The sequence below is a fragment of the Hemitrygon akajei genome, chromosome 25 (genome assembly GCF_048418815.1).
Source record: "Hemitrygon akajei chromosome 25, sHemAka1.3, whole genome shotgun sequence".
In the NCBI taxonomy this organism is placed as follows: Eukaryota; Metazoa; Chordata; class Chondrichthyes; order Myliobatiformes; family Dasyatidae; genus Hemitrygon; species Hemitrygon akajei.
The window spans coordinates 18,128,475-18,146,337 of record NC_133148.1 but is presented as its reverse complement, the minus strand read 5'-3'; the positions used below and the strand labels follow the sequence as shown (position 1 = coordinate 18,146,337).

The window sequence follows — 17,863 nt, the reverse complement described above, 5'->3', positions numbered from 1 at the left end:
ACATATTCCAATATTTTCAGCGGTTAAGGGAGTCGCAGTTTGGGCACTTGTTATATCTGCTTTATCTGTCATGATTGGTTTGTTATTATATGAATATAAAACAGTAATTCTGAAGTGGATGTTATTTGTTAATTTAACGTCTAATTTTCGCATTCATCGTCTCGCAGTCAACATGTCAAATATTTAATTTGCTGTTCAATTTGGGGAAACATGAATTCAAAGAACATAGCATTTCCATTCAGTTGCACAACCCTCTCCGAAGTCTTTGCCAGTATCGGACGCATGACCTGAAATTTATTGGCAACATTTATTACAACATTAGTTCAATGACCTTGAACAAGATTCGCTGGTGAGCTGAGGTCGATCAGATGGGCGAAGTATAAGGAAGCAGGAGGTACATTATTCTGTTTAATATCGTGTGGAGAGCTGCTGTTTAAATATCCAAACAAAACAGAAACAGATTCCGATTAAACCCGTTTCCTGGATTCCGATGCGTCATTCAACTTAATTTTTATCTAAGCGTTTTTTCTCATCCATAGCTTCCTTAAACAACAAGAGTATGTCAAACAAGGCTTCAAAATACTGAATTAACCCAAATGAATGGCATTTTGTTGAATGGAAATCGAAGCTCCAAGAATAAATTCCCAAGATCCCCCCCCCCCCAGAAGATTTTGTTCTGCTTTTCAGTTTGTGTCTCTAGATCTCGAGTCTCCTATCAGAGGAATGTTCTTCTTTGCATTTCATCCTTTAGTGAATCTGAACACATCAACGTATTTATCAGTTGGTTAGTTAAACTCAAGAAGATGCAGGCCAGCATTATATAGCTTTTCCTCATCACTTACTCATTGGAACCTTTGCGAATTTCCCTTCTAACTTCAGTGACAGTACTGATGACCGAACACATAATTCTGGATGAGGTTGATTTAAAACATACCACAGATATAACACATCGCTACGTTTTGCAATACAAAACGGGGCAGGCAAGCAGATCTACAATAATGAGTAGCTTGCTGCAGTACTTTACCTGGAACAGCGATGACGGCAAGTGCAGTATAATAGATGGCATAGGGTAAACCTGTGGGCGGGGCATGCATGTTCTCTGAGCGAGAGGAAGGCTTTCTGAATCATTCCACACGCAAACTTCACCTTTTATTGTCTATGGGTTCCCTTATTATTCCTGTTGCCAATCAGGCGGATAGAGACAAAGTAATTAGAATTGGCGTTAGTTTCAGTCACTGAACAAACAAGTCGGATAACATAATTATTGATGCAGGTGATATTTTTGCAGCAAACTCAACATGTATTGCATAAGCACATATTACAAAAAATGTGCACCAAAAATGCCTGTCATTTGGAAATGACATAACATTATTAACCATTACCACTTCTATACGCCATCTACTTCGTGAGCTATAGACTATACTATCTGGGCACGCATCAGTATAGAGCAGCTCAGGTGCCTGATGACAAGCGGATGTGGATAAAACAAATGTATACTATTCAGATCTAAACAAACTCTGCATCCTGGAGACTATCTAAATATTGATCCCTGTATCATGAGTGCTGCCTCGATTCAACACACATCAAAACAAGCGCAGATTTCGACTGACTCTGCTGGTTAATTGAAGAATATCTGAAGCCCTACAAATTCAGAGAACAATGTTGGAGGATTCAGTCCGTCACAAGCCAGTCGCCATGTCATCTCACTGCCAAAGAAAAGCTGCTATAACATACCATTTACTTCCATCTAACAGCAAATAAGACCATAGGTTGTTACAGACTAATCTGGGACTGTATTATGGGAAAAAAATAACAGTAGATTAAGTTTGTACATGCAGCTTAAGTGTGATACTGCTGATAACCTTGAAATAGAACATAGAACATAGAATAGTACAGCAAATTACAGGCCCTTCGGCCCACAATGTTGTACCGGCCTTCAAACCCTGCCTCCCATATAACCTCCCACCTTAAATTCCTCCATATACCTGTCTAGTACTCTCTTAAACTTCGCTAGTGTATCTGCCTCCACCACTGACTCAGGCAGTTCATTCCACGTACCAACCACTTTCTGAGTTAAAAACCTTCCTCTGATATCCCCCTTGAACTTCCCTCCCCTTACCTTAAAGCCATGTCCTCTTGTACTGAGCAGTGGTGCCCTGGGGAAGAGGCGCTGGCTGTCCACTCTGTCTATTCTTCTTAATATCTTGTATACCTCTATCATGTCTCCTCTCATCCTCCTTCTCTCCAAAGAGTAAAGCCCTAGCTCCCTTAATCTCTGATCATAATCTATACTCTCTAAACCAGGCAGCATCCTGGTAAATCTCCTCTGTACCCTTTCCAATGATTCCACATCCTTCCTATAGTGAGGCGACCAAAACTGGATAAACAGTACTCTAAGCGTGGCCTAACTAGAGTTTTATACAGCTGCATCATTACATCGCGACTCTTAAACTTATGAAAGCTAACACCCCATAAGCTTTCTTAACTACCCTATCTACCTGTGAGGCAACTTTCAGGGATCTGCGGGCATGTACCCCCAGATCCCTCTGCTCCTCCACACTACCAAGTATCCTGCCATTTACTTTGTACTCTGCCTTGGAGTTTGTCCTTCCAAAGTGTACCACCTCACACTTCTCTGGGTTGAACTCCATCTGCCACTTCTCAGCCTACTTCTGCATCCTATCAATGTCTCTCTGCAATCTTCGACAATCCTCTACACTATCTACAACACCACCAATCTTTGTGTCGTCTGTAAACTTGCCAACCCACCCTTCCACACCCACATCCAGGTCTTAATAAAAATTACAAAAAGTAGAGGACCCAGAACAGATCCTTGTGGGACTAGTCACCACACTCCAATCTGAATGTATGCCCTCCACCACGACCCTCTGCCTTCTGCAGGCAAGTCAATTCTGAATCCACCTGGCCAAACTTCCCTGGATCCCATGCCTTCTGACTTTCTGAATAAACCTACCATGTGGAACCTTGTCAAATGCCTTACTAAAATCCATGTAGATCACATCCACTGCACTACCCTCATCTATATGCCTGGTCACCACCTCGAAGAACTCTATCAAGCTTGTTAGGCACGATCAGCCCTTCACAAAGCCATGCTGACTGTCCCTGATCAGACCATGATTCTCTAAATGCCCATAGATCCTATCTCTAAGAATCTTTTCCAACAGCTTTCCCACCGCAGATGTAAGGCTCACTGGTCTATAATTACCTGGACTATCCCTACTACCTTTTTTGAACAAGGAGACAACATTCGCCTCCCTCCAATCCTCCGGTACCATTCCCGTGGACAACGAGGACATAAAGATCCTAGCCAGAGGTTCAGCAATCTCTTCCCTTGCCTCGTGGAGCAGCCTGGGGAATATTCCGTCAGGCCCCGGGGACTTATCCGTCCTAATGTATTTTAACAACTCCAACACCTCCTCTCCCTTAATATTAACATGCTCCAGAACATCAACCTCACTCATATTGTCCTCACCGTCATCAAGTTCCCTCTCAGTGATGAATGCCGAAGAGAAGTATTCATTGAGGACCTCGCTCACTTCCACAGCCTCCAGGCACATCTTCCCACTTTTATCTCTAATCGGTCCTACCTTCACTCCTGTCATCCTTTTGTTCTTCACATAATTGAAGAATGCCTTGGGGTTTTCCTTTACCCTACTCGCCAAGGCCTTCTTATGCCCCCTTCTTGCTCTTCTCAGCCCCTTCTTAAGCTCCTTTCTTGCTACCCTATATTGCTCAATAGACCATCTGATCCTTGCTTCCTAAACCTCGTGTATGCTGCCTTCTTCCACCTGACTAGATTTTCCACTTCACTTGTTACCCATGGTTCCTTCACCCTACCATTCTTTATCTTCCTCACCGGGACAAATTTATCCCTAACATCCTGCAAGATATCCCTAAACATCGACCACATGTCCATAGTACATTTCCCTGCAAAAACATCATCCCAATTCACACCCGCAAGTTCTAGCCTTATAGCCTCATAATTTGCCCTTCCCCAATTAAAAATGTTCCTGTCCTCGCTGATTCTATCCTTTTCCATGATAATGCTAAATGTCAGGGAGCGGTGATCACTGTCCCCCAGATGCTCACCCACTGACAGATCTGTGACCTGACCCGGTTCGTTACCTAATACTAGATCTAGTATGGCATTCCCCCTAGTCGGCCTGTCACCATACTGTGACAGGAATCCATCCTGGACACACTTAACAAACTCTGCCCCATCTAAACCCTTGGAACTAATCAAGTGCCAATCAATATTAGGGAAGTTAAAGTCACCCATGATAACAACCCTGTTACTTTCGCACCTTTCCAAAATCTGCCTCCCAATCTGCTCCTCGGTATCTCTGCTGCTTCCAGGGGGCCTATAGAATACCCCTAGTAGAGTAACTGCTCCCTTCCTGTTCCTGACTTCCACCCATACTGACTCAAAAGAGGACCCTGCTACATTACCCACCCTTTCTGCAGCTGTAACAGTATCCCTGACCAGTAATGACACCCCTCCTCCCCTTCCCCCCCCCCCCCCCCCACTCTATCCCTTTTAAAGCACTGAAATCCAGGAATATTGAGAATCCATTCCTGCCCTGGTGCCAGCCAAGTCTCCGTAATGGCCACTACATCATAATTCCATGTATGTATCCAAGATCTCAGTTCATCACCATTGTTCCTGATGCTTTTTGCATTGAAGTACACACACTTCAGCCCTTCTACCTTACTACCTTTACACCCTTTATTCTGCTTCTCTTTCCTCAAAGCCTCTCTATTTATTGGATCTGGCTTTACTCCATGCACTTCTTTCACTGCTCTATCACTCCGGGTCCCATTCCCCTTGCAAATTAGTTTAAGCCCTCCCGAACCATGCTAGCAAACCTACCAGCAAGGATATTGCTCCCCCTCGAGTTCAGGTGCAACCCATCCAATCTGTACAGGTCCCACCTTCTCCAGAAGAGATCCCAATGGTCCGAAAATCTAAAACCCTGCCCCCTGAACCAACTCCTCAGCCACGCATTCAACTGCCATCTCCTCCAATTCTTACCATCACTATCACGTAGCACTGGCAGCAATCCTGAGAACGCCACCCTTGAGGTCCTGTTCTTCAGCCTTCTGCCTAGTTTCCGAAACTCACACTTCAGGACCTCATCCCTTTTCCTGCCTATGTCGTTGGTCCCAACATGTATCACGACTTCTGGTTGCTTTCCCTCTCGTACCAGGATGTCATGCACCCGGTCAGAGACATTCCGGACCCTGGCACCCGGGAGGTAACAAACCATGTGGGTTTCCTTCTCACGTCCACAAATTCTTCTGTCTGCTCCCCTGACTATAGAGTCTCCAATGACGACAGCTCTCCTCTTCTCCATCTCACCCTTCACACGCCCGTCCCTTCCGCCGTATCCTTTGGGTTAGTTGCATTGAGGAAGATACTTAGGTATCATGTTGGGGCTGTATCAATAATGGAGATCAATTCTAAACAACTTGCAGCCTTGTGGTGCGGAGACTCAAGCTCATCATAGAATCAAGAGCGATAGTTAAACTTGGTTCTATTATCATCGTGCTCCCGATTTTAGAGTGTTGAATGAGCAAATGCATGTATGGTGATAATAATAAACGACTTTGAATCACTCAACCCTTGAATGCTGTTCCGCATATAACACGGTTGTGAAGTTTTGGTAAACCTATTGCTTACGCACTTTGGATGCCACTACTTCCATCATGGGAGAGAGGCCAGTGAGGAACATACGTCGCACGCCTACTAACTCACACCGCTAACCCCCGCTTCATTTCCTCCTGCCCTGCTTTTTGGCAGAACTAAATTCCATTCTCGCCGTTCTTCCAGCTCGTTCATATTTACTCCGACGATGAGGCTTATAAAACGGCGGCTCTTCGAAGTTCAAGTTAAATTGTCATTCAACCACAGACATGAATATACACAAAGGAAACCGCGTTTTATTTTTCGGGGCCATGGTGCAAAACACAGCAGCAATAATAACGCAGCACATGGCAAATAACGCACATGTAGATATGGGAGCAGAAGAACATACGGTCAAAATGAAATAATACAGCCCAAATCCATGACTGGCATGGCCTGTAGCTTGATGGTGCTCTAGCCACGTTTCTGACAGAACAAGCATGCAGCAGTTCCCCATCACGCGCTATTCCAAACACAGACGAACGAAATCCAACCTGTCTTCCACCGAGCGAGCATTGGAGACCAGCACCGACGGGAGCGGTCAGCCTCAAGCCTGCACGGATTGGCGCGTTGTCGGAGGCCTCTGCTCTCTCCCACAACACCGCGGGCCGTCTGCGAACCTAGGCCGCTTCAACAGACAACACGGCGGTTAGAAGGCCTTGTTCTCTCATCAACTAAGGCAACAGAGCTCATCTGCTGTCGGTCTCGCTATTGAACCACAGAGCCGGAATTATAGTATTCTACATTTCAAGTGTCCATCGGGGTCTCGCCATCAATATAAAAAACATGCAAGACAATCGTTAGACCGCACACCGTCTCCACACAGCAACAGGACGCAACATTTCCAGCCGACAGCACAGTATGAAACAAGCTGATGCACCATCAATAACTCTCGGAGACGGGAGGCGAACGATAGGCTTTTATTAGCAGCAAAACGGAGCACAGCATCTCGGAGACTGGGGGGGGGGGGAGCAGTGCCCCAATCGCTTTTATCCAGGGGTCTGTGGGAGCCACAGGAGCAGTCAGCAGAGGGGCGTGTCCAGACAGGTATACATAGTTTACCACACAAGCCCAGGTCCATCGCTATCCAGCAACTCACTAGTGGGGTAAACCTGTTGTATTTGATGCTCGGAATATCCAGCAATGCCTTACAACCGTAAAATAAAGACGTAAAGGACGAACAATTACACCCTTGATTGGACCCGGCGAGGCTGCTGCGACTGTGTGCCGCAATCTTATCTGATTTATTAATCCCAATCTTTCTTTCTTTCTTTCTTTCTTTCTTTCTTTCTTTCTTTCTTTCATTCACAGTTTAACAATTGCATATTTTCCACTGTGGTACCGGCTCATTTTTTTCTCTATCCATTGACCTTGACATTCGCAACTTTCCACGTCTTTTTGTCTGAACTGGAGCCCAAGAGACGGAGAGAAGCACAGCATGGGAATTGGCCCATGAACCACTTTGACGCTGCCTGCCTAGATGCCCATCTAAGTTAGTTGCTTTCTCACTCTTAATCTGCCCATAATTTTATATTTTTGCTAGCGCGTTCTAACTAAGTTAACATTTTTCTGATATACCTACATTCTGTACAGAGTCAAGGAAAGTTTTCAAAGGTGTTCTGCTCACAGTTTTGCAACGTGAATCTAGTCCAAACGGGAAAATCGTCGCCAGTTATGTTTTCCGCAAATTTAACAACGTCTATTATTTAACGTCTCATTGAAGGAGAGCATCGTGAGAGCATTGATATACAAGAGTACATTCTCACTTTGCATACAGTTACTAATTTCAAATATCTGTCGAATTCCGAATTATTTGATAAAGAACCTGATTGCAGCAAATATTTCAAAGTATGGTAGGTGCGATTAAGCAGCGTGTTTACCTCTCTCTTTTGTCTCTGCACTGTCACCCATCTATCTATCTATACGTCTACCACAATCGCTCTCGTCGGTATAAGCTCAATACATCAAATTATTCAAATTGTTTGTCAAGGGGTCAGACTACCGTCATCCGAAATATACGATTCAGACAATCCCACGAGCCTAATGTTGCTTTCGTTGGTTTCAGAGGAAAATGTTTATTTTCATGGCATGTGTACCTAGGGTATGTACGTCCATGACAATAAACCTCAACCTAAAACTTGATTTCTTTTCATTTCTGTTCTTCCCGCGTTATTTCCCCAGCTCACGAAACAAAATAATCTCGGCAGAAGATATTAACAAATTAATATTATGTATTAGGGACGGATTGCAAGCTGTGACCCTCTTCTAATGCTCACAGTTCTTATTCCTCTCGATCCAATGATGAAGCAAAGCCCGTAAACATTAAAAGCAAATTCTTCGACTTAGTCACTGACCTATTCGCAAAAACGTCTCCTCATTAAACAACATTTGCCAGGGTTTCACTCAAACACTCAATCTATCCATATCCCAGATCGGAGTAACAACGTTCTCTTCTCAACACGTTCTTTTGTTGGATCATTAATAGCGATGGAATCCGGATATTTAAATCTCTCCTCCCTGTCAACAATTGAGTTACAAGGTTCCACCTGTACACCCCTCCATCCGCAAAGGAGCTCTTTCACTCTGAATCTCATGTCTTCTATGTGACAGCCCGTTCTTAATGCATTTCCTCCAACATTGAAAATCAGAATTAGATTTTTTTATTGTCGACTTAATGACGCTATTTGCTGATTTTTTTCTTCTCTTCTCCTTGAAGGATCTCATTAGAAAGAACCCTTTTGGCAAGTATGCCGGAATATTCCTTTGTGAAATTAATAACACACTTAGCTGTAATCCACTGCTTGGAAAGGTTTTGTTATATCAAAGATGATGCCAGATGCAATTTTTGCTTCTGTTGTTTTGTGTCGAAGAAGCAATTTCGGCACTTCTTTCTCTTGTGTGAACGTTGTGTAAAATGTGCGCAGTAACCCACTGTGAAGACCAGGAAGAGTATTTTGTGGCCGATTCATAGATTTGGTGAATGCGCATTCGCAAGTTGCTTCTAATGCTTCTCTTAAAGGAAGCCAAATAATGTTTAAAAGTCTTAAATGTGGCAATCGATCTCCAGGTTTGGTGTGGATCAATAAACTCGACATTAATTCCTCACAGCCATGTTGACAAGCTCGTATTCAGTCAATATATTTTATATAATACGAAGGCGTTGCTCCGTTGCATTAATAAATGAGATTTGTCTCGACTGACAATCCCTCATATTATAATAGATTCATTTGGCTACATTATGAAAACGCAGGTAGTGTTGTGTACATTGTTTACAACGCATCATATTAACCTCATTTGTTATTATGTGACATGTAAGACAGTGTGCCTCTGACTCGCTCCATCTGATTCTCGTCCTTTGACATATGATTTGGTTGCTCGTAGATTCTCTCGATCCCTCGCTTCCAGTAACAAGCTATTTTCGCGAGCAGAGATCATATCTGAATTCAATCAAAACTCCTCGGAAATTAATGCCGCACATAACCTAATTATCACCAAACTCTGTATCTCAGGAGTCCAAATGTAACTCAACTACTAAAATAAAGATCTATAACAGCTGCTAAGTCTGTTTATTCGAGAAATTAACACATATTTCCCATAATTGCCTCTCTGTGGAGAGAGAGAGAGAGAGAGAGCAGGAACGATTTGGGGACGGGTTTACCCCTACTTAACGTTTCTTCCACTGTATAAAATGCTGCTTACCGCGAATTAACCCAGAAATAAGCAAGAAGCTAAAATTAAGCAGGGGCCGCTGATCTTACAAGCTTTAATGGAGATAACAGAGACATGGGAGGACCAGACCACGGAGATATGCACAGAATATATTTCTTCTTCTAACATAAGTGCATGGACGATACAACATCCAGTTACCCTTTTACAATGACGACAATCAGGTGAACATCACAATCAGCCCTTCGCACCGCTTCCCCGCCCATCTCCGATTTGCTTCGTTATTTACGTTCTATGCTGCAGGTAACTGAAAACAAAATCAAGCATATAAATGCTGGGATATTCGTAGCCTCTGCCTTCCGTCCCCTGTACGAACACTGCTACATTAACAAGTTTCGATCACAACCAGGAATGGTTATTAAAGAAAACTTTTTTTTTGGCAGATAGTATGTGTACTGTATTTTCCTCGAAGTCACCTCGTGGGTGTGAATTTTCCTTGGATTGCTTATGTTCTATGTCTAATTGCTTGTCTTTGCACGAGTCCTGGATTTTCACTTTGATTTGCAGCTGTCTGGTTTGGGATCATTGAGGACTGTTAATCTCTTTATTTTTATGAGTTTCATTCAATTTGGGATAATTTAATTAACACGTTATTGTCAATGTCCGAAATTCCTATGTGCTCCAAGGTGTATTTCAGAGGGGCCATACCCACTCCTCTTTGATGAATCATTGTGGCTCCTTATTTGGTGAAACCCAGACTGATTTCTCCAATGTATTGTGAGTGATTTCTGATCGCAAGATTCAGTATTGTGTGCCCGAGCTCTTGTTACTTTTCGCAGCTTTTTTTTTTGGTAATAGATCTTTAGTTTCATTTGAATCACAAATAGGTTTAATATCTCCAGCCTGCGTCGTGAAATTTGTTAACATTGCGACAGTAGTGCCATGCAATACATAATAAATATAGAAAGAAAACTGAATGACAGTAAGTATATATACACACACATATATATGATGGTTAAATTAAATAAGTAGTACAAAAACAGTAAGAAAAGAAGTGAGGTAGTGCTCGTGGTTCAGCGACCATTTAGAAATAAGATAGTTGAGGGGAAGAAGCTGTTTCAAAGTCGCTGAGTGTGTGCCTTTAGGCTCCTGTCCCTCCTTCCTGACGGCACCAACGAGAAGAGGGCAGGTCCTGGGTGGTGGAAGTCCTCAGTGGTGGACACCGCTCATTGAAGATGTCTTGGATACCACGGAGGCTTGTACCCTCGACGGAGATGACCAATTTTACAAATTTCTGCAACTCACCAGTCGGTGATGCAGCTTGTCAGAATATTCTCATGAATTGCCGAAGTCTCCTTCATTCCCACATTTCACTTCGCGAGTGACCTTCACAGTTTTGCCCCGCGTCCACTTCCACCGCTTTATCAACACTAATTTCCTGCAGCGTCTGAGAGCTGAAAACGTTTTCCTGATTTAAAAAAATTTTTTTTTTGGCAATTATAACATTTCTATGCGATATCAACATGTCCTCTTGTGGAAATTCACAATGTACTTTAAAGTTGAGTATATTTTTTCTCAGCGTAAAATGTGTGCGCCTCGCGCAGAATAATTTAAATTCATGCACATTTCGCAACAAATGTGAGTATAAGATCATAAGATAGAAGCAGAATATAGACATCAAGTCTTCTCCACCTTTTAGTCATGGCTGTTCCATTTCCATCTTAACCCTGCTCTCCTGCCATATCCCCATAACCTTCCACCCCCTGACTTATCAAGAATCGATCAAACTCTGCCAAACCCACAGACCTGGCCTCTACAATCACCCGTGGCACCGAATTCCATAAATTCACTGTCTTCTGGCTGAAGCAATTCATCCTCATTTCCATTCTAAATGGACGCTCCTCTATTCTGAAGTTGCGTTTATTGGTCCTGGATTGCCTCACTATAGAAAGCATCCCCACCACATCCGTTATGTTGATGTGTTTCAACATTGGAAAGGTTTCAATGAGATCCCCCTTCGTTCTTCAAGATTTCAGTCAGTACAGGTCCAAGGCCATTAGACCTTATTCATATGATAAGCCTTTCATTGTCTGAACCTCATTTGAAGCCTGGCATTTCATTTACCTTCCTCACCACCAACTCAACCTGCAAGCTGACTTTTAGGGAAGTCCCTCCGTGCCTCTGTACATTCTGTCCTTTTATTTCTTCTGCCAAAGTGCATGGCCGGCCACCTCCCGACATTGTATTCCATTGGCCTTTTCTTTTGCCATTCTCATAATATGTTTTAGTCCTTCTTCAGCCTCTTGTCAATGAATTCCAATAGATTTGTCAGGCAAGATTTTCTTTAAGGAAACTACGTCGACCTTTGCCTATTTCATCATGTTCTTTCAAGTACCCCGAAACAACATCCTTAAAAATTGACCCCAACATCTTCCCAGCCATCGAAGTCAGGCATTCTGACCCATAACTCCCTTTCTTCTGTCTCCCTCCCTTCTTGAAGTGTAAAATGTAATTTGCAGTTTTCCAGTCGTCTGGATCCACGCCAGAATTTGTTGATATTTGGAACGGTCACTGGTAATAGCTCCAGAATCTCTGCACCTGTCACTTGCAGCACCCAAGGGTGTAGTCCATCTGGTCCACATGACCTATCTATCTTCAGACCCTTCAGCTTCCAAAGCACTTCTCCCTAGTAGTAGCTTCTGCATTCTACCCCCGACACACTCGAACTTCTAATATACTGCTCGCCACTTCCACAGTGAAGCCAAATGCAAAATATCATCCACCATTTCCTTGTACTATATGAATAAATGTCCAGCATCATTTTCCATCGGTCCGATATCTACTCTCCCCTCATTATTTATTTAAAAAGACCATTGATATTATTGGCTGGATTACCTACCTACATGTATCATTTTTTCCTCTCCTTATGACTTGTTAACTGCCTTCAGTTGTTTTTTTACAAGCTTTCTAATCCTCTAACTTCCCATTAATTTTTGCTCTATTATATGCTCACCCTTTTGCTTTTATGTTGGCTGACCCTTGTGTCATACTGCCTTTAGAATATTTTTATGGGATGTATCTATCTGGCGCAGGAATAACACCACCACTTCCAGGAACAGTTATCACGGTCTCAACCGTTGGGGTAACCGAATGATACAACTTCACTTAACGTCACTTACCCCATCATTAAAATGTTCCCATAACCTATGAGCTCTCTTTCAAGGACTCCACATCTCATGTCCTTCATATGTATATTTATTTTGTTATTATTATTTCGTTCTTTTGTCTTTGTGCAGCGTATTGTGTTTTGCAGACTGGCCGTACGCCCATGTTGTTGCAGTCCTCATTGATTCTATTATGGTTAGTATTCTCTGATTGATTTGACGAGTATGCCCGCATGAAAATGAACCTCAGGGCTGCATATGTAATTTGTTGATGAATTTACCCTGAACTCTAAACTCCAGCGTGCTCTTCCAATTAATGTTAGTCAGCTCCTCTCTTATGCCCCTATATTTCCCTCTACGCCACTGAAATGCTGATACATTCCACTTTAGTTTCCTCCTCTCAAATTGCAGGGTGAATTCGATCATATTGTGATCACTGTCTTCCAAGGGTTCTTTTACCTTAAGCTCCTTAATCCAATGCCGTTCATGGCACAACACGGAATCCAGGCTAACTGATCCCCTATTGGGCTCAACCACCAAGCTGTTCTGAAAATAGCCATCCCTTTTGTATTCCACAGATTCTCTCTCTTGTGATCCAAATTCAGCACCGACTTGATTTTCCCAGTTTTCCTGTATACTTAAATCCCTAATGACAATCGTAACATTGCCCTTTTAGCATGCATTTTCTGTCGCCCGTTGTACGTTTAGACCATATCCTGGCTCCTGTTCGGAGGTCTGTATATAACTCCCAGTAAGACATTTTTACCCTTTGCAGTTCCTGAACTCTATGCAGAACGAGTCTGGATCATTTTATCCTATGTCATCTCTGTTTACGAATTTCTTTTCATTATCAATAGAACCCTCCACCTTTTCTGACTACCTGTCTGTCCGTTCGATAGTGTGCATCTTCTGGTGTTAAGCTCCAAACTGTATTCTTACAGCCAGGATTCAGAGATGTCCACAACGTCATACCTGCCAACTTCTAACTGCGGTCACAGGCCATCTACCTTGCTTTGTAAACTACATATATGCATTCAAATATAACAGTTTCAGCCCTGTATCCGTCAGCTATTTCGATTTTGTCGCTCTTTACGCCGCAAACTATCCCATTGAGTGCAATTTTATCCCACCATCTGCCTGTCCTTCCTGACAGTCTCACTACACACGGCCTCTCTTTCTATACCAACTGCCCCGTCCTCAGCCCTAAAACTTAATTTCCTATTCACATGCCCAATTAGTTTAAACCCTGCCCAACAGGCCTAGCAAGCGTGTCCGTAAGGATATTGAACTCCTCGTGTTCAGATGTAACCTATCCCCTTTGTACAGGTCATACTTTCCCCAGAAATCCCAACGATCCAGAAATATGAAACGCTGCCTCCTGCACCATTTCCTTAGCCACGCAATCAATTGACAACCCGTCTTATTCTTACTATCACCGGGACGTTGTACAGGCACAAATCCAAGGGCTACTGCCCTGGAGATTGTAATCTTCAGCTTTCTATCTAATTCCCTAATTTATCACTTCAGGACCGCCATCGTTTTCCTACCTATGTCAATGGTGCCAATATGTACCAAGACCTCTGACTCCTCGTTTTCCACCTTTAGAACTCCATGGAGCCGATCCGACAAGTGTCTAACCCTGGTACCTGTGAGGCCGCACACCATCTATATCATATCCTCGGAATTTCATGCGCATTTCTCTACCTATGGAATACCCTATCACTACTGCAGTCCTCATCTCCCTCTTCCCTTCCGAGAGACAGAGCCAGATTCATTTCTAGAGACTCGGTCGCTGGGGCTTCCCAACACCCCGGTAGGCCCTCACACATACTCTGCACTGGCTGTCCGTTTCCTTTTCCTCTCCCGACAGTCACCCAGTTATCTGCCTACTGCAACTTAGGGTTGACAACCTCCCTGCAGCTCCCATCTATCACCTCGTCAATTTCCTGTATGAGTCACCGAGCTGCAGCTCCATTTCCTTGACGCGTTGTCTGAGGAACTGCAGCTCGGTGCAGCTGGTGCAGATGTGGTTAACCCGGAGGCTGGATGCCTCCCAGAATTCCTCCAGCTCACAACAGAGAACACAACAAAAACCCCAGCTCTGACTATGTACTGGCAGACGAAGAATAAAGAATGAAAAGGAAGACACTTGCCAGATATGTACCTCTTCCAATCTTGTTATCCCCGAAGTCTGATGAGCCAAAGCCTCCCCACTCTATCACTGGTCGAGACACACAATCGCCGCTCCACATGTTCCCACTTACGTTTATTTGCTCTTGATAGGGAATCGCTACTTGCTTGGGCCGCTGGAAAGTGCCGAGAGCCGGCGGACACTCCATTTTAAATCCGTCTCACAGATCCGCGCGTTGCTTCCTCTCTCGCCCCTGATTCGATTGGACTGCCAGAAAAAAGTGTGTGTCTTGTGTTTGGTCAGACATGTGTGCTGTCTGGATACCTTTCCATGTTTGAGAGGGTATTGCATTGTGAACAGTGACTTCTGTTGTCCAAGATATATAGTCGAATTGGAGGCTCATTTGTACCTTGGAAGATTAATTAGTAGTCAGTGAAGACCCATTATATAGAGGAGTAGCCCTGAAGAAGGGTCTCAACCCAAAATCGACTGTTTATTAATTTTCATAGAAACTAGCTGACATTTGCTGAGTTACTCCAGCATTCTGTGTGTTTATGCTTTGGATTTCCATCACCTGAAGATTTTCTCTAGTCTATAAATTGTATATTCCGTGGACATGGTGTCCTGCCGGTGCAATTTCCATTGGATTCAGACTCACACAACGTGTCTCTGACGCTGTTGATTTCTGAAACACCTGCTAAATCATCGTGTCGGAGGGCAAGTCCTGAACTTGTTTGTGCAGGAAACGGAATAATTGGTGGAGTTATTTGAATCTCTGTGGATCTCCAACATCTTTAAATGAGCGACTTCTTGAAAGTTGGAAGCAGAGACTACCCGATCGACTCTCGTAGGATCGGCCGTCGCTTCTCATACAAGATGCACGGCCGAATAAGCGGTCCCGTTTATGCTGTTTACTACCCTGTACTCGCAGCTGTTGGAGTTCCAGGTGAGCCGGTTCACTAACCCACAAATTATCAAAACCATTTACATAATTGAATTACTGTGATCGCTGATAATTAACGAAGTGCCGCACGGGGATTTATATTGATGATTGTATGGTTTATTGACGACTTGTCACGAATTTATTTTCGATGACACTCACTATTAATCGATAATTAAAAATTTTTAGACATCTATAAATGTAAAATTCGTGAACATTTTCCAACTGTGTTACTATTCAGCAGACCTTAAGATTGCGCGATGGTGTAAACGTCTGATGGACAGTACGCCGCGGTATATCCGCGCTCCTGGATTTTATTTTAAATTGCGTGCAAGGAAGAGTTGATTATTTATTATCGCCCGTACTGTGAAGCCAATAATATCATAATCCGCCTGCTGGAAATACTGAAAGGGTAATGAGTTTGCCAACAAATAACAAACAGTTTCCAACTCAATATGGCATTAAGCCCTCAAAAGGTAAAAGAAAGACAGACAAAAGGCGTTCCTCGCAAATTTCAGAGACGTGGGGTTTGACAACATAATTCAGAATTGTAAATTGCCTGTAGTAGAACCTGGGGATGGGTGTTGATGTGAATGCGGGGATTATGGTTTACTGGGACATTTAAGGGACTCCAGGATGCTTCTGCTGGGATCGATACAAGGAACCATAGAGCTTCCTTAATTCGTCGGAAATATGGCGAATATTTCTAATATGAGTCAGTCACAATATTCGAACCCAGTCTTTGTAAAATGTGCATTTCCAATATTATGGAGCATTCGACAATTGACAACAAAATATCACAATTAATGAGACGCGTGTGACAAGGGAATTAATTGATATTATATTGTCCGCGCAAATTATTTCAAGTATCGATTTTGTTTTACATAAAATCCAATAATATTCCTGTTTTACAATTTAGCGTGTCTTCTCCGCAGTGAATGTATTGGCGATTGTGATCCTGTCCCGAGGAAAGTGCGGTCTCTCCAGATGCATCACGCGGTACTTGGTGTCCATGGCGGTGACGGATCTGCTGGTCGTTATCTCCGCTGTCATATTTAATCGGATTATTGGCATTTATTTTCCAATTAGTTTTATGTCCTTGACTCCGGCTTGTACTCTGAGCACGGTGATAATTTATGCAGTGACCGAGAGTTCGGTCTGGTTAACGGTCGCTTTCACCTTTGACCGATTCGTGGCGATTTCTTGCCCAAAGTTGAAAACAAACTATTGTACCGAGAGGAGAGCGGCCGTGGTTATCGGGACAATCTGTGTGTTGAGCTGTTTGAAAAGTGTTCCCTGGTACTTTATCTATGAACCGCTGTATACAATTAACAACGTGCCGTGGTTTTGTAACATAGTATCCAGTTACTACACATCAGTAGCGTGGACAATATATGATTGGTTTGCGCGCATTTTAAACCCAGGGCTCCCGTTTGTCTTTATTTTCCTGCTGAATGGTCTGACCGTCAGACACATTCTAGTGGCCAATAAGGCTCGCGGGAGGCTTCGGGCGAGCTCCAATGGAAAGAATGAGAGCGACCCAGAGACTGAGAGCCGGAGGAAGTCCATTATTTTACTCTTTGCTATCTCCGGTAGTTTTATCCTCTTGTGGATGACGTATGTAGTGAATTTTCTTTATGTGCAAATTTCAAATGAACCATATTTCAGTGGTTCCAATTTCAATGACCCCAGGTTCATTCGCCAGGAAAGTGGAAACATGCTTCAGCTGCTGAGCTGCTGCACCAACACCTGCATTTATGTGGCGACCCAAAGGAAGTTCAGAGAGGAATTAAAGTCTGCGGCAAAATACATTGGGAGTCAAATTACAGCATTGGTAAAATAAATTGTAAAGCCCTCGTTAAGATTTTTACTGCTATACTGTAGGTATTTCATTTTAGCAGCTCTGTAATAGCAGTATGTTCTCTTTTTAGCATGTTTGGGTCTGAACTAAAGACAACTTAGGAATGTTGTGTCAGCCAGTCAGGATGGCGGAAATAGAAGAAGGTTGTGGAGAACGTTGGGCCAGAGGTTTTGGTGACGGACAATGGTGTGGGTCCCTTGGCAGGAGCTGGGTGAAGGCAGGATAGAAGATGGCTGAGGATGTCGTCCTTGTTGCACAAGTTGCTTTGTGCAGATGAATGGCTTCATGGAGGAAGGACCGATACTCCCGTGGGAGATCCCGTTTGTTCGAGATGGTCATTCGGAGGTGGTATCTGCTTTCACGCAGTCCCTTGTTTGAGCGTGTCAGTTAAGAACAA

General features: G+C 43.4%; 1 protein-coding gene across 1 annotated transcript; it reads left to right on the top strand.

The window, feature by feature from the left end:
- The first annotated feature begins 15,463 nt into the window (after window positions 1–15,463).
- On the top strand, window positions 15,464–17,448 carry LOC140716238 (probable G-protein coupled receptor 139). Its single transcript, XM_073028850.1, has 2 exons — window positions 15,464–15,611; window positions 16,541–17,448. Exons 1-2 carry the CDS (start codon window positions 15,464–15,466, stop codon window positions 17,446–17,448), a joined length of 1,056 nt encoding a protein of 351 aa, XP_072884951.1.
- Window positions 17,449–17,863: the final 415 nt, after the last annotated feature.